At 40.1% G+C, this 23,234-nt stretch overlaps 1 protein-coding gene across 2 annotated transcripts; it reads left to right on the top strand.

The window, feature by feature from the left end:
• The first annotated feature begins 142 nt into the window (after nt 1-142).
• Nucleotides 143-19,653, top strand: Ubr7 (ubiquitin protein ligase E3 component n-recognin 7). 2 transcript variants are annotated; one of them, XM_027931579.2, is made up of 11 exons: nt 143-365; nt 2,299-2,432; nt 3,041-3,101; nt 6,001-6,096; nt 8,591-8,644; nt 8,857-8,962; nt 10,902-11,056; nt 11,213-11,362; nt 12,083-12,245; nt 14,358-14,419; nt 17,440-19,653. In XM_027931579.2, exons 1-11 carry the CDS (start codon nt 216-218, stop codon nt 17,530-17,532), a joined length of 1,224 nt encoding a protein of 407 aa, XP_027787380.1. In that variant the 5' UTR covers nt 143-215; the 3' UTR covers nt 17,533-19,653. The 2 variants fall into 2 exon arrangements, with proteins under 2 accessions (XP_027787380.1, XP_027787379.1); XM_027931578.2 differs by having other exon boundaries at nt 10,848-11,056.
• Nucleotides 19,654-23,234: the final 3,581 nt, after the last annotated feature.

The following is a 23,234-nucleotide window of genomic DNA, read 5'->3' as shown; positions in this document are numbered from 1 at the left end:
CGCCCGGAAGCGGAAACCAGCCCGCGGCCCCGCGCGGGCGGGAGCCGCTAGAGGAGTGACTTCCGTTTGTTGGAAACTGCTCCTCCCACTTCCTTCGCCTTCCTTCTTTGGGATTGGTTCCTGACACTCAGGCCCCGCCTCCTCCGCTACGCCCCTCGCGGCCGCTTTTCCCGCCTCCGCCAGGGCCGAGCTGGGACCCCGGGTGACAGTTGAGGATGGCTGGTGCTGAGGGGAACGCTGGACGGCAGTCGGAGCTGGAGCCTGTGGTGTCGCTGGTCGACGTACTTGAGGAGGACGAGGAGCTGGAGAACGAGGCGTGCGCCGTCCTGGGCGGCAGCGACTCCGAGAAGTGCTCCTACTCTCAGGTGGGCTCTCAGCCCGGGCCCCGTCTTCACCCGCGGCTCCCGCTGAACCTTCTCTCTCCGGCGGCGTTTTCTCTCCCCCCCCTTGCCGCGGTCGACCCCTCTGCGCTGGTCCGGGCCGCCATTCGTCTTGAGCTCCACAGCCCAGGCTGCCCTTCTATCCTCAGCCTTCCCTGGGCCCCTTTCCTCAGCAGGGCCTTCCAACTTCTGTCTTCCCCATCCGGCTTCGGCGCTCGAGCGGCTGCTCTGTCCTTCCTCTCCAGTCCCTCCTTGCTGGCCTTGGTGCTCTTCACGAAACCGTACGCACGACCTCTCAAATCCACACATCTTTCTCCTACTTTTCCCATCCGTAGAGTGTTGGCTTATTAGGGGTCGAAGGGGAGGATCAAAGTAGAGAGAGCGAATCCTGCATTTGAAAATCTCCCTGTGTGGGATGCGCTCATTGACGGCACTGCAATAGTTTAAGAGCTTACTAGTACTTTCTTTTCTTTCTTCCTTTCCTTTTTTTCTTTTTTCGAGAAACAAAGCAAGCACCCTATTCCCTGTCTGCAGTCTCACTTTCCTCCCACTGGAAATAGACCAGAACCAGAAGAGCAGGTGGCCCTAACAAGGGAGGGGAGGGGAGGAGAGAAACGTTTGGAAGATGTTGTGTACAAGAGTTTGAGGGGGTGTGATGTAGTGTTTTATGACTCATCCTTATTTTTAGGTACAAAAAACGAAGAAGGGTGAGTAGGAAGAAAACGAGCAAGGATTAAAAATTGGTAGGAGAAGGATTATTTAGGCCTGAGTTTAGAGGAACATGGGGGAATGAGGGGAGAGACTTGCAGTTATTTTGTAATATAGACTGAAGTCATAATTTGACAGTTGTCATCATTGGCCAGGTTGAGTTTACACTGTAAATGGCTAGATTGTTGAATACACCTGGTATGCAGAGATAGTCCCAGATTTTGGCTGGTATATAAAATCTTTGGCCACTAATAAAACAACGTTTTCCTTGATTAAAAAAAAAAAAGGTCCACAATCTATATATAAGCTATTTTTGAAATGTAGTCAGTTTTATCAAATGGACATCCGTAAAATTTTCGTATTGTAGTTAAACATGGATATTTGCATGAATCATATGTATAGGTTTTGAAAAAAGTCAACACATGCATGTACCCACCCACCACCCAGAGCAAGAAATAGAATATTACTGGCATCCCAGAGCCCCCTTGTATGTCTCCCTTCTTCTTAGAGGAGGGTAACCCTTAGCAAGATTTCCAAAGTTTTGCTGTTTTTCCTTCAGTTTTTTGTTTTGGAACATTTTTAAGTTATAGATAAGATAAAAGAATAGTACTATGAACACCTGCATGCCTTTTACATGTATTCACTTTTTAACATTTTATCATGTTTATCTTTCTCCTTTATATATATAATATGCTTTTTTTGAGTCACTTGAAAATCAGCTGCACATGTCGTGACACTGCACTTCTAAATACTTCAGCATGCATCAAAGGGGGGATTCTGCTGAGAGCCACGGCCGAGTCTATATGGATTCTTTTCTCTTTGATGGAATTTCACACATTTCCCCAAAATTAAAGTGTGATATTGCATACATAGACCTGCACACCTTTACCTGCATCTTCATATGTTAAACTGATTAAGCAGACCAATTTATTCACAGCTGATTGGCAAATTTCAGCTTCTTATCTCTTGAAGATAAAACTGTATGAAAACAAAATTAGCATATATATATATATATATATATATATATATATATATGAAATGCAGCAGCATTTTGGTACCCTGTTTTATAAAAATTTTAAGTAGTCTCAGTGTTTTTTACAGGAAGATCTTGACCACAAACATTCCGATTTTAATTATTTCTGAGATCTTAGTATTAATGAACTGTGCTGTTTCATTAACTTATTCTCTTCTGTTTTGGGCTGTCTTTTAGGGCTCAGTAAAGAGACAGGCACTCTATGCCTGTAGTACCTGTACCCCAGAGGGAGAAGAACCAGCAGGAATTTGTCTAGCTTGCAGTTATGAATGTCATGGTAGTCATAAACTATTTGAGCTGTACACAAAAAGGTAAACAGAATGCTGAAAGTTTTCTGAGTATTTAGATTATTTACCAGATACAGTTTTTCTTAACTTTGCTTTTTCATTCAAAGTAATTCTTCACTGTTGAAATTTAATGTAATTGTTTTACATAAGTGGAAGAGAATGGTTTTTCTATAGGACCTTTAAAATATAATTATGGTATGAAATCAAATTACTCATCCTTTTCTGACATTATTTTTGTGTGTGTGTGTGTGTGTGTGTGTGTGCGCGCGCGCGTGCGTGCACACCCCACATAAATATTTGTCTTTTTCATTTTGTTTTGAGATGAGATATTGCTGTATTTTTCAGGGATGGTCCCAAACTCCTTGGCTCTGTCAGTCCTGCCTCAGCCTTCCTAGTAACTGGGACTACACCCAGTTGTCTTTATAATAGTAATTTTAGAATTATAAAACCTTTTATTGTTATATGCTTGGGGAAGTTCCAAATCAGATACATGTTCAGCAATCAAGTCATTTTTTAGATCCTAGAAATGAGTTTAAAGGGTTAAAATGAGTCAAAAGGCTACAATTCAAGTTTAAGGAATACTTCCTTAGTCTTAAAGAAAAATAAAATTTGCTTTTCCTTCTTTTTTCCAGAAATTTTCGTTGCGATTGTGGAAACAGCAAGTTTAAAAATTTGGAATGCAAATTATTTCCTGTAAGTAAGCAACCTAACTACATACAAATGCATTTAAAGGAACTGAGGTCAATATTTACCAGAGTGGGTAAAAACCAAATGTGTATTTCATTTCTTACTTTGTTAGAAAAAATTGCCTGTTCAGAGACTATAATATAGACTACAATTGATATAACATTCTGTAGGGAAATTGTGTGTGTGTGTGTGTGGTGTTGGAAATTGAACCCAAGGCCTTGTTCATGCAAAGCAAGCACTCTACCAACTGAGCTATATCCCTAGCCTTAGGGAAATTTTTTGTATAGTGACTCAGGTTTATTTATTTTCCACATTTTTTTATTGGTGCATTATAGTTGTACATATTGGTGGGATTTATTGTTACATATTTGGACATGCACACAATATAACAATATAATATGGACAATATCATTGCCCTGCATTTCTCCCCTCCTTCCCTGTCTTCCACCCTTTGGTCCCTTTTTGTTTTTGATCTCCCTTTGATTTTTAGGAAATCCACCCCCACCTTTTGTTTTCCCTCTAGCTTATACATGTGAAAGAAAACATACCCCTTTAACCTGAGTTTGACTTACATGTTTAACATGGTGGTCTCTAGTTCCATCCATTTTCCTGCAAATGACATAATTTCATTTTTATTTATGGCTGAGTAAAACTCCATTGTGTATGTGTACCACAGTTTCTTTATCTATTCATCCATTGGTGGTCACCTAGTCTGGTTTCATAGTTTGGCCGTTGTGAATTGTGCTGTATCGTATGTGTATATCACTGTAGTAAGATGGCTTCAATTCTTCAGAGTAAATACTGAGAAGTGAGCCAGTTGAGGTAGTGCATGCCTGTAATCCTGGTGGTTTGGGAGGCTGAAGCAGGAGGATTGCAAGTTCAGAGGCAGCCTTGGCAAAAAAGAGAGGCACTAAGCAACTCAGCAATACCCTATCTCTAAATAAAATAAAAAATAGGGTTAAGGATGTGGCTCACTGGTTGAGTGCCCTGAGTTTAATCCCCAGTACCAAAAATACTGACACATGGTATAGCTGGGTCATGTGGTCATTCCATGCCTACTCTTTTGAGGCATCCTCATACTGATTTGCATATTGGTTGTACTAATTTATAGTTCCATCAATGGTGTAAAAGTGTTCCTTTTCTTCTACATCCTCTCCAGCATTTATTATTATTGCATTTATTATTCTTGATGACTGCCATTTTGACTGGTATGGGATGAAATCTCAATGTAGTTTTGATTTGCATTTCCCTAATTGCTAATAATGTTGAACATTTTTTCATATATTGTTAGCTATTTGTATTTCTTTTTCTTTTGCTTTTTTTTTTTTGAGAAGTGTCTGTTTATTTGACAATTTATTAATTGGGTTATTTGATTTTTTTTTATGTAAAGTTTCTTTAGCTCTTTATATATTCTAGATATTAATCCTCTGTCAGAAGAGTAGCTGGCAAAGATTTTTTTCCTGTGAGTTTTCACATTTCTGATTATCTCCTTTGCTGTACCAGAAGCTTTTTAATTTAATGCTGTCCCATTTATTAACTCTTGGCCTTATTTCCAGAGCTTTAGAGGGGTCCTTTTGAGAAAGTCATTGCCTGTGACTAAAAGCTGGAGTGTTGACCCTATGTTTTCTTCTAGGAGTTGCATAGTTTCTGGTCTAATTCCTAGGTCTTTCATCCATTTTGAGTTGATTTTTATGCAGGTTAAGACATAAGTGTCTATTTTCATTCTTCTACATATGGATAATCAGTTTTCCCAGCCTCAATTGTTTAAAAGGCTGTCTTTTCTCCATTGTGTGTTTTTGGCACCTTTGTCAAGGATCAGATGAGGGTAGATGTGTGGGTTTGCCCTGTGTATTCTCTTCTGTACCATTGGCTGTGTGTCTGTTTCTATGCTATTGTTGTTGCTATTGCAGCTTTTGTTGCTATTGCTCTGTAGAATAATTTGAAGTAAGGTATTGTGATGCCTGACGTGTTTTTTTTTTTTGCCTTAAGATTGCTTTGGCTATTCTGGGTCTTTTATTCTTCCATATTTTCTAGTTCTGTGAAGAATGTCATTAGTATTTTTATGAGGATTGCATTGAATTTGTATTTTGCTTTTGATGGTATGAACATTTTAACAATGTCAATTCTGCATGTTTGTTTTGTTGGTTATGCTTATCCTCTGAGGCTTTTGAAGCAAAGAATGTAACTTTTAAACTGAATAAATCAAATGGTAATAATGGGGGCTAGGTCCACATAGCACTTTTCACTGAACTTTGGCTAATAAATACTATACTAAAATCATAACTTTTAGTGAAATAATAGAGGTAAATAAAATGTAAGGAATGTGACTTATTCCATCATAATTGCCCAAACTGTCATGTTTTTCACATTCCTTTGTAGGTTAGTTCTAGGCAATTTCTTTGCCTCTTAATATTTTTTAGTGTCCAGTAGAGTTTTGATTTTATTTGTTTATTTAGCTGTGATTCTGAGGATTCAAGCCAGAGCCACATACATGCCAGGCAAGTGCTCTACTACTAAGCCACAACCCCAGTCCTCTTTGCCTGTCAGTTAGCTATTGGCTATTCACAACTGTGCTTAAAGAAGTACACTGAAATTCTAGGCCAATGGTGGTTCACACAGGTTGATAATTATATTTGTGAATAACTTTTGTCTTCATTTTATTGAAAACAATTTCCCCAATTGCTACAGAAAGGATACAAAAAAATTTATTTTTTTCCCAGATCTGGGAAATAGTATCTCTAGTAGGAGTGAATTTTCTTCAGACTTTGAAAGTTTAAGACTAGCTTCTAGGAGAAAGATATTTAATGCAGAAATTTATCGAATGCATAAATTTTATGATGCATGAAATTATCCTTAAAATTAAGTCATACTGTATACTGAAATTAATATTAATATTATCTTTCAGGACAAAGCAAAGGTAAATTCTTGTAATAAGTACAATGACAACTTTTTTGGATTATACTGCATTTGCAAGAGACCATATCCTGATCCTGAAGATGAGGTAAGAAAATTGGAGGTTAAAACCTGGGATTGTATCATCTCTAGCCTTAATTCCTTATCCTCGTGTCATATCTGGGGCTCTAGAACCCTGTAGGAGGCATTTTAGGATGCTCAAGGATTCTGATTTATCTGTTTTTATGAATGTGGATTGGACCTGTAACTGGTACTGCTCTCAAATATTATTCTCATTGTTATATCATGATTATGAAATATTGGAGGGGACTCTCTGAAGTCCAGAATTTATTCCCTTTCTCTCCCTTTCCTGCTGGTTGATCCCTTCCCCAACACTTACTGGGAAATGATCTTCAACTTCTTGCCTTCCTTAAAGGAAAGAAATGTGTACAAACTGTATTCCTGTGCTTTTCACCTCCAAGGCATAACCTGTTAACACTTTAGTGTATATATATATGTTCAAGTCTTTTTCTGTACACATGAAAGTGTTCAAATGAGTTTGTGTTTCAATGTGTAGTTTCCTTTTAACAAAAGTGAAAATTCTGCCTCACATGCCTATAATCCCAGCAACTTGGGAAGATGAGGCAGAAGAATTACAAGTGCCAACCTCAGCATCTTAGCGAGGCCCTAAGCAACTTAGCAAGACTTCGTCTCAAAAATTTTTTAAGTGGGCTAGGGATGTAGCTCAGTGATAAAGAGTGCCTAGGTTCAATCCCAGCCCCCCCCCCCGCCCCCCCCAAAAAATTCTGTATATTCACTTCTGCAACTTTTTAGTATATCATAGACATGTTAAGCAATACAAATTTCCCTCATTTGCAGTGTATCCCATGGTTTGAAATAAGTTAGTTAATCTGTTAATTAACCCAACTGTTCTTCTATAGCAGAATGGTGTTGTCTAATTTTTCACTATTACTAAGAAGGCTACAGTGAACATCCTTACACAGTAATGTATCTGAGTATGCTCCTTCAGGTATTTATATGGAATGGATATGTAGAAATAGACTTGATTAGTCAAAGGGTTTTTGTATTTAAAATTGTGATCACATCTGGTAAAATGGTTCAGCCACCAATGATATATGATAGCTTTTTTTTCTCCCAGCACTCTAATTGATCCTATTTTATTACCAGTTCTTTAAATTTTGACATACTAATAAAGGAAGAATAGTGTCTTTCGAAATTTTTTCTTTCCCTGATTATGAGTGAGGTTATGCATCTTTTCATGATTTTACTGGACATTTGTAATAATCTTTTGAATTGTCCTTTCTTAACTTTAGCCCACATTTTGATTGGGTTGTGTTTTTTGTTTTGTGTATTGGCTGATTTGACGGAGTGCTTTTTATTGTTAGAGAAATGGCTTTCTGCCTCCTTCCTTGCATTTTAATTATCTTAAAATATTAAGACAGGTGCAGTGGCACACACTTGTAATCCCAGCAGCTCTGGAGGCTAAGACGGGAGGATCACAAGTTCAAAGCCAGCCTCAGCAAAAGTGAGGTGCTAAGCAACTCAGTAAGACCCTGTCTCTAAATAAAATACAAAATAGGGCTGTGGATGTGGCTCTGTGGTTGAGTGTCCCTGAGTTCAATCCCCAGTATCTTTAAAAAAAAAAAAAAAAAAGAATATTAATTATTGAATCAAAATAGAGGAAGAAATTAAAGATATTTTTGAGTTTGAGTTAATAAAATTAAAACCTTAAAACTAGATATTTTGAGGTATGGGGTAAAGTGTTACTTATAACACTGTTGAATCAAAAGACAAGATGATGAATAAGCAGGCAAAAAAAAATTGCTTTGTTGATTTTATGTATGTGTGTGTGCATTTGCAGACATGCAGTTGCTTTTCCTTCTTTAAGAAAACCACGGTAAAAGGACAAAACAAAAATGTGTATGGTCAGTCCAGAATTTTTAGTAACTAAAAATTAGGAAGTTAATTAGTAAATATGAAAGTCTGGGAATAAAAGGAAACTCATCCTCCAAATAGTCTGCCCTTTGGTATATAATTTTCCTAATGCAGCCATTTAATTTATTCAAATAGAGAAGTTGTTGGTATTACCAAAGATTGTGACATTTACTTTCCAGTTTCCTTGATAGCATATTGTGGCAAAAAGTCCCAGTTGTCATATTCTACTTTGGTCAATTCACAGGTTTATATATAAAAGGAGAATGCCCTTCAATTTATAAAGTTTAATGAGAATCCTATATTAAAGTAGTTCATGTGAAAGAGCTTTGATAATTTTGTACATTTTCAAAAAATATCTCACATATCTCAGTGTAATCCTTTGCAACATCAGCTCATATATAATGAATTTACTTGTCTGCTGGCTACTATTACATAGATAGGGGTCTCACAGAGTTGGTGGAGATTTTTTTCTCTGCAGTACTGGGGATGGAGTCCAGGACTGGTGCAGGCTAAGCAAGCATTTTACCACTGAGCCACATCCTCAGTCCCCAGAATTATTTAATTTTTAATTTGCTGTGTGCCAGATTTACTTCCATGTCCCAGAATTCAGGATAATCATTAACAAGCAAACTATTTTTTTGTATTAGGTTCCAGATGAGATGATCCAGTGTGTAGTCTGTGAAGACTGGTTTCATGGAAGGGTAAGGAAAATTTTCACCTTTTAAAGGCATTATCTCCACAAAAAGTTAGAGGCTTTTCCTTTCAAATTGTTTTATTTTACATTACAATTACTCTTTTAAAAATAAGCTTACAGAGATATGGTGAGTGTGCTATTGCAATATTTGTTTATAAAATGATGGGCATTTTAGGTAGTTCGATCACAAGGAAAATATTTTGTTTTGTGTATCTGCAGCATCTTGGTGCCATTCCCCCTGAGAGTGGGGATTTCCAAGAGATGGTGTGCCAGGCTTGTATGAAACGTTGTTCTTTCCTGTGGGCTTATGCTGCACAGTTGGCAGGTAGGTGTCTTTGTGAAATTGGTATGACACAAAACTTGTGCTTGTGAAATGTGTATGTTCAGTCCAGAATTTTTAGTAACTATTTTGGACACTGAAGTACAGAAAACAGTATAAGATATGATTCTTCTCCATAAAATCCTTGTAGATTGGTTGGGAGACTACCACGAACAAGTGAACCTAGATGGTATGTTGCACCTATGCATGAGATTAGAATTGGAAAAAATTAAGGAGGCAGATTTTGAATGGACTTTTAAAAAATAGAACTAAAATATATCATTAAATGTCAGACATGCTATTGGTTGGGTAGGGGTGATGTCTTAGTCCTTTTGGGATATTATAACAAATACAGTAGACTAGGTAACTTATCAGCAATAGAAATTTATTGCTCACAGTTCTGGATACAGGTGAGTCAAGATCAAAGTGCCAGAGATTTGGTGTTTGGTGTGTGCTTATTTCCTTGCATAGTGGGAAAGGCACACAGTAAAAGATTTATATGATTGAAGAAAAACCAGAATATCTTAGGCATCTTTTTAAGGGTGTCAACTCCATACCTCCTGACATAATTGTCTTATGAAGGCTTTGCCTCTTTTTAAATTTTTTATTTTTAATTTTTGGACAGAATCGCAATAAAATGCTGAGGCTAGCCTCAAACTAGTGATCCTTCTGCTTTACCCTCCCAAGTCACTGGGATTACAGGCATGTGCCACCATGCCTGGCTTCTGCCTCTTAATATTAGATTTTAACATGCGGATTTTGGAAAGATGAACATTCAGACCAAAGCAGATGATAATACAGTTTGTTATCTAGTACTTTTGTTATAGACTAAGATATCGAGTCACATCAGCAATGAATGGTGTTAGGGTGTTAAATATCTTATTGATAATGAACTTTATTTATTTATGTGGAGCTGGGGATTAAACCCACAGCCTTGTGCATGCTAGGCAAGTGCTCCATCACCAAAGCACATCCCCATCCCTTTTTCTTTAAGATGGCAATTCTTCATAGTGTTTGCTGCTCCAGCCTCTTAATTTCTTGCCCTTCTCACCTTTGAGGACTATTTTACCATACAATCCACAAGCAGCATAGCTACATCTAAAATCTCATCCTATGTTTTTGATTTGCCTCTAAGTTCTTAAACTTTATGCTCCCTCTTTCTTTTATGCCCTTTCCGAATATGTCTCTCACATTCCTCAGACAGGGGCCCTCTCTGTATTTCTCATTCATGAGGTTTTCTTAATTTTCCCCTTCTCTCTCCATTTCTTTATGACTTCATCTGCTTTTAAATTGAAATGCCATCATCCTCATGAATTCCTCACCATTTCTCTTCTCTCCTGCATAGTATTTCTGCTTTATACCTGTTCTTTTTATTTCCTCCTCACATTAGAGAAAAACTGATGTTTTTACTAAAACTACCCTTCTTCTATTTGTATTTGCAGTTAAATCTCTTCTTACTCCTTCATTTCTTTCTCTTTTTTTTGTGATTTTTTTTTTTTTTTTTTTAGTTGTCAATGGGTCTTTATTTTATTTATATGTGGTACTGATAATTGAACCGAGTGCCTCACGCATGCTAGGCAAGTGTTGTACCATTGAGCTATGCCCCAGCCCCCCCCACCACTGCTTCATTTCTTGAATTGTCCCATCTCTCTTTAACATTTTTAGCATATTCTTTTCTTCTTTGCACATTGAGTGCTTAAATTATTTGGATTAGGTAAGTGTAATCTAAAGAAGTTTGGTGTTTCCTTTCTTGCTATTCCAGAGACTAAGATTGAATGTTCTTCTTTTCCAGATTCTAAAATATTTTTAAATCAGATTCAGTGACTTCCATTGTCTGATAGGTCTGTGGGGTGTATATGGTTTTTATTAATTTTTCTCATTGAATCCACAGTAAGTAAAATATCTGCTGAGGATGATGGTTTAATGCTAAATGTTGATCGAGTAGGTGATCAGGAAGTTATCAAACCTGGAAATGGAGATCACCAAGATAGTACCCTCAAAGAGGAGGTTCCAGAACCTGGAAAGGATGCTGTCAAAGATCCTAAGGCAGAGCAGAAAAATGAACCATGTACCAGCTCTACTTCTGAATGTGATCTCCAGGTAATGTATGAAGTACAAGCCATAAAAAATAAAATTTAGACAACATTAATTCTGTAAGCTCTATAGCTTTGGATTTCTTTGCCTAAAGAAATCCTTCTACAAAAATAGAAACTATGAAAACTATGATAAATACTTCAAAACTCAATTTTATTTTAGACAGTGGTTAAGAATCAAAGCCTCAACTCAGAATCACAATCTGGCTGCAAACTTCAGGAGCTTAAAGCTAAGCAGTTTATAAAGAGAGATGCTGCCACCTATTGGCCTTTGAACTGGCGTAGCAAGTTGTGCACCTGCCAAGACTGTATGGTGAGTATTTGATTAAATTTAATGTTTATATGTTTTGTGTGCCGAAATATGTTTTTATGGAATTGTAGGAATATAGAAGACTTTCAGTTTTTATTTCTGTTAAGTAAATTTATAAAATCATACTTGTCTGAATCCTTGTAGGAAAAATAATAATTATGCAGTACTTTTTATTTACTTACCTCGATTTTAGTGGAAAATAGCTAATATCTTTTTTTATGTAATAAAGTTGCTTGGAAACATAAATTGCTTGAAAGTTGTAATAAATCAGGAATTTCTACATAAAAATTTCGTAGATGATATACAACATCCCCTGGGAAGTGGAGAGATTTCTGAAAAAGATTTAGGCAAAAAGTTTGAATCCTTTAAGCAGCTCTGTGTTAAGATTTGCCAGGTACAGTGGTGCACACCTATAATCTCAGCAGCTCAGGAGGCTGAAGCAGGAAGATTGTAAATTCAAAGCCAGCCTCAGCAATTTAGCGAGGCCCTATGCCACTCAGTGAGACCTGTCTCTAAGTAAAATATAAAAAAGGGCTGGGGATGTGGCTTAGTTTTAAGGACCCCTGGGTTCAATTCCTGGTACCAAAAAGAGAGCGGGGGCGGTTCAGATTTTTCTAGGCATTAATTTAAAAATAATAAATACATTTTTAGTAATTCTCATGAAATTGACTTTCTGAAAATGACACACAGTTTTAATGGGAGAACTGGTTTTATTTTTTAAAGAAAATGTATGGAGATCTAGATGTCCTGTTCCTGACAGATGAATATGACACAGTTTTGGCCTATGAAAACAAAGGCAAGATTGACCAGGCAACTGATAGGAGGGACCCTTTAATGGATACCCTTAACAGCATGAACAGAGTCCAACAAGTGGAACTCATTTGTGGTAAATACTGTTTATATGTATAAAATTTATAAAGTTCAAAAGTTTTTTTTTTTTTCATGATGTTAAAAAATATATAGGGGCTGGGGCTCAGTGGCAGAGGACTTATCTAGCATGAGTGAGGCACTGGGTTCAATTCTTAGCTCCAAATACAAAAATAAGGAAATAAAATAAAGGTATGCTATCCATCTACAACTACAGAAACATTTTTTAAAAAAGTGTAAAGAGGATAACCATTATATTTCTAATTTAAAGCTAAGAAAATTAAAATTTTGTGTTGTGTAGTAGGCCTTAACTATAATTTCTTCATTTTAACATTGCTGAGTATTCAACTGCTCTGACCACTGATTCAGAGCTTCATATTAGAGTAATTACATGTTTGAGAAACTACTACGTGTACTGTTTTGATTAAGAGTAGATGTATGAATACAGAATAGAAAAATTTTCCACCAATTGAAATAATTTTCATTGAGCATTATGTCATTTTTTTTTTTAAAAGCAAAGTATGTCATCTTTTTTTGTCAGTTCTTGAGGTTCCTTCAGAGGTTCATAGGAAACCACTAGAAGGAAAAATGTTTCTGAATCCTTAATTGTAGGCTTTTACGTCTCCCCCTCCCACTGGCCTCTTCCTCGGATGCCCAACTTACTTCCTTGTTTCTGTCCCAGCCAGTTTCCAGTTGGATGCCACCATCTTTGTGTCCCCACCCCCGTTTTTTTCAAATATCTTTTTAGTTATAGATGGACACAATACCTTTATTTTGTTTAATTTTTTTAATGTGGTGCTGGGATCAAACCCAGTGCCTCACACATGCTCAGCAAGTGCTCTACCACTGAGCCACGACTCCAGCCCCACCTTTGGGTCCCTTTTATAGCATTGATTACTTCTTTCTTTTATTTGTAACTGATTAGTTCCTTTTGCCTTTATTAGACTAAAAAAGTTTTCAATGATGGTGGCTGCATTTAAAAGATTTTTGTGGCCCTTGTGCTTGGCATGTAATAAAAACTGTTATTAAATTGGTGAATGGATTTTAATTTTTTTTTAATTTTTATTATTGATTAATTTTTATTTATTTATTTGTTTATACCTGGTGCTGAGAATTGAACTCAGTGCCTCATGCATGCTAGGCAAGCACTCTACCATTGAGCCACAACCCCAGCCCAGGGTTTTAAAATTTAATGTTTGATGAGTCCAGAGTTATTTCAAGTACTAGAATTTCAGAGAAATAGGAAATCCTTTTTAAAAAAATTCTTAACTGGCCAGGAGCAGTGGTACACCTTTAATCCCAGCAGCCCAGAAGACTGAGTCAGGAGGATCATGAGTTCAAAGCCAGCATCAGCAACTTAGCAGGGCCCTAAGCAACTTAGTGAAACTCTGTCTCAAAGAAAGAAAGAAAAAAAAAAAAACATAAAAAGGGCTGGGGATATGGCTCAGTGGTTAAGCTTCCTGGGTTCAATCCCCAGTGCCTGCCTCCCCGCCCCCCCCCCCCCCAAAAAAAAAAATCTTAACTGACCTTTATGGTAGTGTGGATATTTATTTTATTCTTGTTTTTGTTTATGGGTTTTTTTGAGTTTGGTGGTAGTTGTTAAAGTATCCCAGATATCAGAATGATGATATTGAGGGCTGCGGATATGTCTCAAGCAGTAGCGTGCTCGCCTGGCATGCACGCGGCGCTGGGTTCGATCCTCAGCACCACATACAAAAAGATGTTATGTCCGCCGAAATCTAAAAAATAAATATTAAAAAATTCTCTCTCTCTCTCTTTCTTTCTCTCTAAAAAAAAAAAAAATGATGATATTGAGAATGAAATTCAGAGTAAGTTTATATGCAGATTTCAAAGTTTGGTTTAAACTATTAACATACTCAACCATCAGTGACAAATAAATGTTTTCTTTTAAAATAAGTAGTTTGGGCTGGGGTTATAGCTCAGCAGTAGAGTGCCTGCCTAGCACATCTGAGGCACTGGGTTTGATCCTCAGCACCACATAAAAAATAAATAAATAAATAAATAAAATAAAGGTTAAAAAAAAAAAGAGGTCAGCTAAAAAGGAAATAAATTTTTAATTATCTAATTTCTAATTATCTAAATTTCAAATGTTTTTGTGGTTTTGGTTTAGAATACAATGACTTGAAGACCGAACTGAAAGATTACCTGAAGAGATTTGCTGATGAAGGCACGGTATGTTGAGTTTAAGGAATTTTAATCATAATTGTGTATATTTTACACTATTTATTTCCTTTTTATGATAAAAAATGAGGAGTAAAAATGGAGTACTTGAAAATTTAATGCAGAAACTATGGGATGTTGGCAGACTTTAAGGGGAATCAGTAAAGGGCAACAAGATACCAAGGGACCTGTTGGAGTCCTTACCAACCCCTAATGGCTGAAGGAATGAGAGGCAGGAACCTTCCCACAGAGTCTGGAGAAAGTAGCTGTAGCAGAGGAGAAGGCCACTGGAGGAATCAGGGGATACTGACTGCTGATCCTATCTGAAGCGCATGTCCGTGGGAGGGAAAAATGATTGAGCACAAAAAAGTAAAACTAGACCCATAGTTTAGAGTAGAACTCTACCACTGGAGAAGAAAATTTCTTACAAATACTTTACAGTCCTCTACTATTCATACATTTCTGACAGACACCTATCTTCCACAGACAAATGCAAAACAAAATTTAAATTTTCTCTGGAAGGTTGTCCTTCTGTACAGTTAAGCTGTGGCTCTGCTGTAGCCAGGGACATGGGTCTGATGAATGTTGCTTACTTCTGAACAGTTCTTGGACTCTATGTTTTCTCTATTGCACAGTCTCTCCTCTGGTTGTTGTGACTTCAGCTTCTTTCCTGCTATAACTAAGACTGTTCATGACTCCAGTGGAGGCTCTACCTCACTTGTGTAACCTCTGCACTTTATCAGATCTGAATCACAATGAGATACGTGATCTTTGCCCATTCACATTTGAAAACATTTTATTCAGTTTTTTAAATCTGATGTGATGACTTTAGAAGACAGAAAAATGTGATTTTTCAATTATTTCTCGACATTACTAACTATATCTTTACCAAAGAATGGGGAAAGTCTCAGGTTGTCATTACTGCTATGGTTGTCTTCAACCACAGGAAATGATGTTAGTATGATCTAGATGTTCTCTGATGATGGTGGAGTTTTATTTAATGTTTGTATCTGACTGTAAAACTTAACACTTAGAACTATAGATTTTCTGAGACAAAGCAGTAAAATGATTTACTGTTAGACCCCAATATTTCTTTGTTAGCATTTCTACTCTGTTGGCTGTGACCATTTTAGGACATCTAGAATCCAAACACTGCACCCTCTAATGGGATGCTTTGTGGTCTCCTGCCATGGTATGCAGACCAGAGCTACTTCTTCTTTCCGCTGTTTAATGTTTATGACCCACAGTTCCTTCATTTTGAAACTTCCAAGTATTATATTTATTACTAGCATTTTAAAATATAGTTTCCCAAGCCATTTAGCTCAGTCCATTAGAGCCTTGAGCTATACTTACCTCAGGCTGTTTGGCTTTCTAAACCCTCAATTTCTTAGGGGTCAGCAGTTTTCCTTTTGTGCTTATGAATCTGGTGTATCAAGTACTGGTGTGTAGCCAAGTACTGACAAAGGTCTTCCATTTAAAGGACTAATAAGTATTCTACCCCAAGAAAGTTGTAAGCCAGCATTTCCATTCAGTCAGATCAGCCAAACTTGTCCCTGGGAACAGAAGAAGATTTACATTTTGTATGATTGACACCCCTCCTGCTGCTTCTTTCTCTTTCCCCTGTTGTTTGCTTTTGTTCACATTTTCTTTTTTTCTTTGCTCTTCCTGCCTCACCATCCTTCTTTCCCACTAATAATGTAATTAAAAATAAATGAACAAACTTGTCTCATGGTGATCCCTAGACAGCTTTCCATCATATCATCTGGCCTAGACTCCCTCTTGGGATGAGCAGGAACCTCTGGGTTGTCCCAGTTTGCTTTTTTATTTATTTAGTGCTTCTTTTATAAGCATCTTTATATAATGCTCTAAATCTCCTACTAAGGAGATAAATTTTTTATTTTTATTGCATAAAATGGATTTACAAAAAGTAGTGCTTCTAGTTTGTTGAACTTTTTTTAAACCCCAATAATTTTTCTGTTTATATAGCAAAACATCTTTAATTTGAGATTCTTGATAGGGAAAAGTGTTTTTTTGGTGTGTGTGGGTTTTGTTTTTTTCTTTGTTAAAATATTCTCCACTATTGGTAAAAAGAAAGCACAGATCTCAAGTTTTGTTTTCTGTGGGTGATTTGCAGAGCTGAAGGATATTTCTTTTTTCTTTTCTTTTTTTTTTTAATTTTTAGATGTTGATGAACCTTTATTTTGTTCATTTATTTGTATGTGGTGCTGAGAATCAAGCCCAGTGCCTCACACATGCTAGGCAAGCACTCTGCCACTGAGCCACAACCCTAGCCCCTGAAGGTCATTTCTAAAGGACAGCTTTGGTGGTGAGAGTATGCTGTGGTCCTAGTTTGGATGCTGGCTCTGCCACTTCTTTATAGCTTATCTCTGATAGCACTTGCTATCTGCCGGGCCGGTTTTATAGGCATCATAGTTTATTTGACCTTCAGATGACCTTCTTAGGTAGGTGCTGTTTCTTTCTCATCTTATACAGGGAAGCTGAGGCAGGTGGTGGAAGCTAAACTTTGAACCCTTCTGCTGTGTGCCCTGAGTAGCTCAGCCTGGGGGGGCCTTGTTGAACTCTTCTACAGAATGTAGCTGGTATAGCTAATTACACATTCAATGTAGAGACCCTGATTTACAGTTGCTCAACTTAGCATTAATGTATTAATTGCATTTTTATCTTAGGATACTTTCAACTTACAATGGGTTTATGCATATGTAACCCCATCATGAATCAAGGAGTATCTGCAATTTTCTTCTTTTGGTAATGGGGATTGAACCCAGGGGAACTTTACCGCTTAGCTACATCCCTAGCCCTTTTATTTTTTATTTTGAGAGGGGCTCTTTCCAAGTTGCTGAGGCTGGCCTCCAACTTGTGATCATTCTGCTTCAATCTCCTGAGTTGCTGGGATTATAGACATGCACTACTGTACCTGGCTTGTGATTCTTATCAATGTTTCACTTGTTTGTGAATGTTATAACCTTTTATTACTGTTCTGTGATTTCTTAATCCTCACTTTTCATTAACAGGTTGTTAAGAGAGAGGACATTCAGCAGTTCTTTGAAGAATTTCAGTCAAAAAAGAGAAGAAGAGTGGAAGGAATGCAGTATTATTGCAGCTAGAGTGGAGTCAGAGCTTTCTCATTCAGGCCAATGAAAATGCCACTTACTGCTCCAGGAATAAATGAGGCCTACTTCATACTTGGTCCCCTTTCCATCCTCCTCTGTGGAGAGGCCTCCTGCGCCTCAGGCTCCCTTCCTCCTTGACTACGGTAGCCACAAGGGTTATGCTGACTTCACAGGCAGCAGCCTTCTTTATGACTTAGCTAAATACAGCTCATTCCACAGACTTCAGCTCTCTTGCCCCAGGATACCCAGGGTTTTCTGCTTATAAGTTTTAAGAAGTTTGATTTGGTTTTGAGGAAGCAATTGGTTTGTTTTTAAATGATTTGTTCTTTCACTCCTGAGTTGTGTGCACTTGGCTGCAGAGTTGTTGCCTTCTGGGACCTCCTCTGCAGGCAGCATGGAAGGTTCTCTTGCTGTCAGCAGAACCTCTCTAGGTCCCTCACCCCATGATCGTGGTGCCTTGGGTCAAAGCTTCCTCAAGTGTGGTCTGCCTTTTCCCCCACCTCCCTGTTTTCTGAGGTTGGGTCATGGCTCGAAAAGATCTTGGGACTTGTTTACTCTGGGCCCAGCCTCCAGAGCTGCCAGGACTGATGGTAACTTTTGGCTTGGATGTCTGTCTCAGGCAGGGAGATGAAGTGAGGGCAGGGTTGAGGAAGCAAACCTTTGTTACTAATTTTACTAATAAAGTGAAATTTTCCTTCACAATTCTACTGGCACTTAAATATTAGAATTTCAGTGCTGTAGTGCTCACAGGGCTTCATGGGGAAAGTCACCAGTACACTGGTCCCTTTTTGCTGCCTAGAAAATGACCGGGTATCACCCCTGTGAAATCTTGGTGGTTTACAAAGTCCTCTGGATTTCCTTATATTATCAGGGATATTCATAAGCATATATTAAAATGGACCTATTTTGATATTGTTCTGTTATTAAAATGTTATTAGAACTCTAATAAGTTATTTTTCCCCTTGAATCTGTGCTGAAGACAAGGTATTGGCTGACTTGCAGTGAGCAGGGTGGTGACTGCCCTGTTTTGGAAGAGACAGACTGTGGAAGACTCCAAAAATGCCCTAGGCTACACGAGTGCTGAGTTTGTGTATTGAAGCATAACATCAACAGCCACTTTCCCTTGACTGTGGGATCTTCTTTTGAAGTTCCTTTAGAATGTTGTATAAAACCCTGTGTTTGAGGGAAAGGCCTTTCAGTTGGTAAGAACTTTCTTTATAGCCCTCAGTCCATACGGAAAACACCTTTTGATAAATATAGAGCCCTCAGTTGCCTCCTGCGGAGGAACAGTTTTTCCTGACAATAGATGACACACTTTGAGGTATCTTAGCAGGTTTCTTAGACTTTGGGGCCACACTTGTGTGTTAGTATTCCCTTTGTGCCCAGTGGTTTTATGCAGGAGTAACCACCAATCCCTGGAAAAGGTGAACGAGGCCCACAGACATGAAGGTCTCAGAGAAATGGTACAACTCATGTTCTTTGGCATTGAGCCTCCTAACTACAGATCCTCACGAAGACCAGTGTGTGGAGCCGAAGGTCCTATGACAGCAGACGTTTGCCCTGAGTGGCCTTTTGAGGAGGGCTCAGTAAAAACTCAAGGTGTCTGCAGACAAGTGTTTCAAGTCTGAGGATGTTTTGAACCCCTTCTGCAAAATTGCACTAAGTATCATATTCTGAAAGTTTATATCTTCCTGAATGTCTGACTTAACCACCAGAAGCTCCTTATTCCTATGACAGTTCAGGACTGAGTCTCAGAGGTGATGTGTCACTGTGCAGCACAATAGTACAAACCACCCAGTGCTGAAGGGCTTGTTTTATGAAAGGTACTGCTCCTTCTTTTATTAACCAGAGAACCTCTTTTTTTACCTGTTGTTCACAACTAGTTTTCTTATTGACTGTATTGGACCGTCTCTAATTGTAGAGACTGATTTTGGCCAACATGTGGCAGTTGATATTAATGCATGTTTTATGCAAAACAAAAAATATGGTATTAGTTGCTTTTAAGGAATTCTGGCCTTGTATGTGCATTTTTGTAGAAATTGTTATTGGACTTATGATTACATACTTAACTTCAATCAGGTTTCTGTAAAATTTAAATAAAACCAATTCAAAATAGTTGCTTTTCAGAATGTTTTTAATCATGTTTAAATCTACAAGCCTCTCTCTGCAGGTTATAAGAAAATAAGTGTGGTTACATTCCAGCAGTCTTCCTGTCCTGGGCTCCTGCTCTCAAAGCAAGGGGCCGGTTCAGAAGGTGAGGTTGCTTATCACTCTAGTGCTATTCTATAGCAATGGATCTGATCTGAGCTCTGTAGAGAGATCGTTCACCCTTTGGCTTTCCAGCACCTGCTGGGAAGGGTCTAGAACAACAGAGCAAAGCAGTGGGCTGGGTTCTGGCGGAGGGCAGTGTGTGCAGGCCCTGCTGTGGCAGAATGAGAGCCAGGGGTTCATAGCCTGTGGAAGAGGTGAAGTCACCTACATGGTTGCCATTATTTCACAAGTAAATATGGTTGGGTGCGGCTGCACACCCCTGTAGACCCAGTACTTGGGAGGCTGAGGCTGGAGGATCATCAGAGCTCCAGAGTTCAGGGCAAGAAAAGAAAAGAACGCATCGGGCTGAGGTTGTGGCTCAGAGGTAGAGTGTTTGCCTAGCATGCGTGAGACACTGGGTTCAATCCTCAGCACCACATAAAAATGAAATATATTGTGTCCATCTATAACTAAAAAATAAGAAAGAAAAGAAAGCCTATCTTTGGCCTCCCCCGACTCTTGCTTCCTTACAAGTTCTGCAAGTGTGGTTGTCACCCATGGCAAGTTAAACTGAGGTGAGAGGAGTGTTCTCTGCAGCCCTGACGCTGCTCAGTTCTTGGATTATATAATCATCCATGCTAGAGAACCCAGCCCTTGCTCCCTTAAAGAACCCTAGTAGAGCAGAAAAAAAAACTGAAGGAGTAAGTCCAGTGACTCTGGGACCAGAGGTAGCCTGATCCATTCCCCCACTGAAGAGTGGTGTCACCTGGGAAGGATGGAAACCACACAGCAGATCTGGAAGCCAGGGAGGCTGCCTCCCTGCCATGGAGGTCATCTAGCTCCACCCAGTAGCAAGCTGTGGTCTGGGGGGACCTCCAGCACTGATCCCTAATGGTACCTCACTCCTGCCCCTCCCAACCTAGGAATTCTGTGACTAGAAATGGGCTTGAGATAATGGGGTGCTCTGTACTTCCATGGATATGGTCCCCAGGTTGGAAGAGATCACAGGTTTTTCTCCAGCCTCATCCCTGGAAACCAGAGTCCTCCTCTGCAGATGAGGCTCCCAGGGGCCCTGCCCTAGGCTTGGACACAAATTCCATGCCTCCATGCCCTTATTGACAGTGCCTCAAATTTTGGCTAGCCCTCTGGCCCTCTACTTCTTTGCTATGTGATTGAGGGACACTAACCATGTCCCTCTTCCAGCCACAAGCATGTGTGATCACTAGAGAAACCAATCTCAAGGAATCAACATCCTGGAAGGTGAAGAGAAAGAAACAGGTCTAGTGATATGGGCATTGAGTGCTGGGTCAAACCTCACCTGAAGCTTGCCTGCTAGTAAGGAATACTAGTACAGTTCCTAGCTTCTGCTTTTGGACTCTGTAGACACCGTTCTCATATCTCATGGAGCACTCATCCAATTCTCCCAATCCTTGATGTTTCCTAGGACAAAGGCCAGAAGCTTTCCAACTACTTCTTGGCTCCGGCCTTCTCTAAGTGCTTCTGCTTTGGTGAGAGATGCTGTTCACGGGGCTCGTTAGCCCCCGGGTGGCTGTGTGCCTGACTGTCCACTTGAGGCCCCACCTGGGCTTCTCCTACTCTCGCTACTGTTTCCCTCCCTCCCAGACCAGCATCCTGAGCTCCCTAGGATGTTGCCTTAGGCCTCAGGGCTCCTAAACCCAGCTGACCAGCAGTACATGAGCCAAACTGAAAAGGTCTACAACCAACCCATTTATCTGGTCTCTTTCCACAGCAAATACTGTTTATGGAATAAGAGAGGCCCCCTGGGTGGGGAGAGGCCTGGGCACCCTGAGGCTGGGATCACAGTGGCCTGGGCGCTACATATTCTTATGTCTTTTTTTGCCCCAAGTGCAACCAGTTGGTTCCCAGTGTCAGAGGCCAGCTGAGGTACACAGTGTTGGAGTGACCATCACAGGACCCACCTCAGGGAAACGTCACCCCAGTGAGCAGACTTGGGGCTATAGACAGAGCAGAGCAAACGGGCAACAGGACCCACTGCGGAATGATGGCGTCACCTCCACAAGGTTTCTTCACAAAAGCCAGAGTCACAAATCACTGATTCCATTTCCTGGCTTCACTCCTTGGTCTCTTTGCAGGTCAAATGCTGCAGATTGAGGCTTTCCTGCCCTTGGTGACCACTTAACTCAAAATGGAGATGACTGACACAGAGGTGGCTGATGCTCAGGTCCCTATTCCACTGTGGAGCAGCACTTCGCCCAGTTGGGGATGACACATTGGAGGGTTCATTTGCTTGGGATCTGCCCCACCAGACTGTAAAGCCAGGCTTCCCCACTCATAAAGCTGGCAGTGCCACTGCCACTGCCACTGCCAGCCCGTGATGTGACAGGTGCCCCACGGCTTGTCAAGTACACCGACAGGAGCGCTCTCTCATGTACCCACAGCTTGCCAAGCACCCGTGGCTGGGAGCTCCTGCATTACCTCACGGATGCTCACAAATGACCCTAGGAAGATGACCGTCCAGCCTTACTTTGCAAGTGTGGACATTGAGGCTCAGCAAGGCTGGGGTGCCCTAGCTAGTCAGTGTCACCTGGTGAAAAGCAGTGCACCTGACCCCAGGCGCTAGCTCTCCTCCACCAGCCTGACTTCCTGGAGGTGGGCACCTGGCAGCCTTAGGAGGAGACTGACACCTTTCACCTAGGTCACAGGGTACCATCGCTGCCCTGGGGAAAGAGGGAGTTCATTTTGGTAAATTAATTCAAGGACAGAATTGGACTCTTCCAGCATCATAGGCTTTTCTAAACCTTCCCAGAGGCATGACCAGCACAGCTTCCCCCTGAGTGACTCTGGGTGTGGAAGGTGACCTAGAAGGAGAAGGTCACGCCTACCTTTGCACCTCAGGAGTATCACACAGAACAGAGGACGAGGGGACAGTGGCCGTGAGGCAGGTGGAAGCAAGATGAGGTGGTGGCTGGTGATACATGTGCACTCAGATGGGGGAGAAGAAGGGAAGGGGCCATCTCACCCCAAGGTCACGGCCCATTGGCAAGTGGAAGCCCCAGGCTCCCGGCAGATCCTGGTGCTCACAGCGCAGGCCCAGGCTCTGCTGCGATCTTCCACCAGCAAGGGCAGGGCTGGCAGCTGAGCGGGGAGACGGAGTGAGTGGAAGTCCTTTCTACATGGTAGGACCACTGACTCCCTGGCCCTCACCTCAACTCTGACAAGGATAGGGTGCAGTGTAGAGGCTGGGTAGACCTGCTCCCATTCTCACTGGCTCTGCTGGTCTCTGTGCCTCAGTTTCCTGAGGAACAATAATGTTTCTGCCATCCCTGGTCGTGGTGGGGATTAGTGCCTGGCCCAGAGTGGGTGCCCGTTTAGTGTTATCATCATTTGACAGGTGAGGAAACTGAGGCCCCGAGAGCAGAGACGAGCTCAAGGTAACTAAGCAAGGTGGAGGCAGAGCCCGGGTC

Source organism: Marmota flaviventris, chromosome 2 (assembly GCF_047511675.1).
Source record: "Marmota flaviventris isolate mMarFla1 chromosome 2, mMarFla1.hap1, whole genome shotgun sequence".
Classification (NCBI taxonomy): domain Eukaryota; kingdom Metazoa; phylum Chordata; class Mammalia; order Rodentia; family Sciuridae; genus Marmota; species Marmota flaviventris.
Note: the sequence above shows the minus strand (reverse complement) of the source record. Positions and strands in the feature narration are given on the sequence as shown.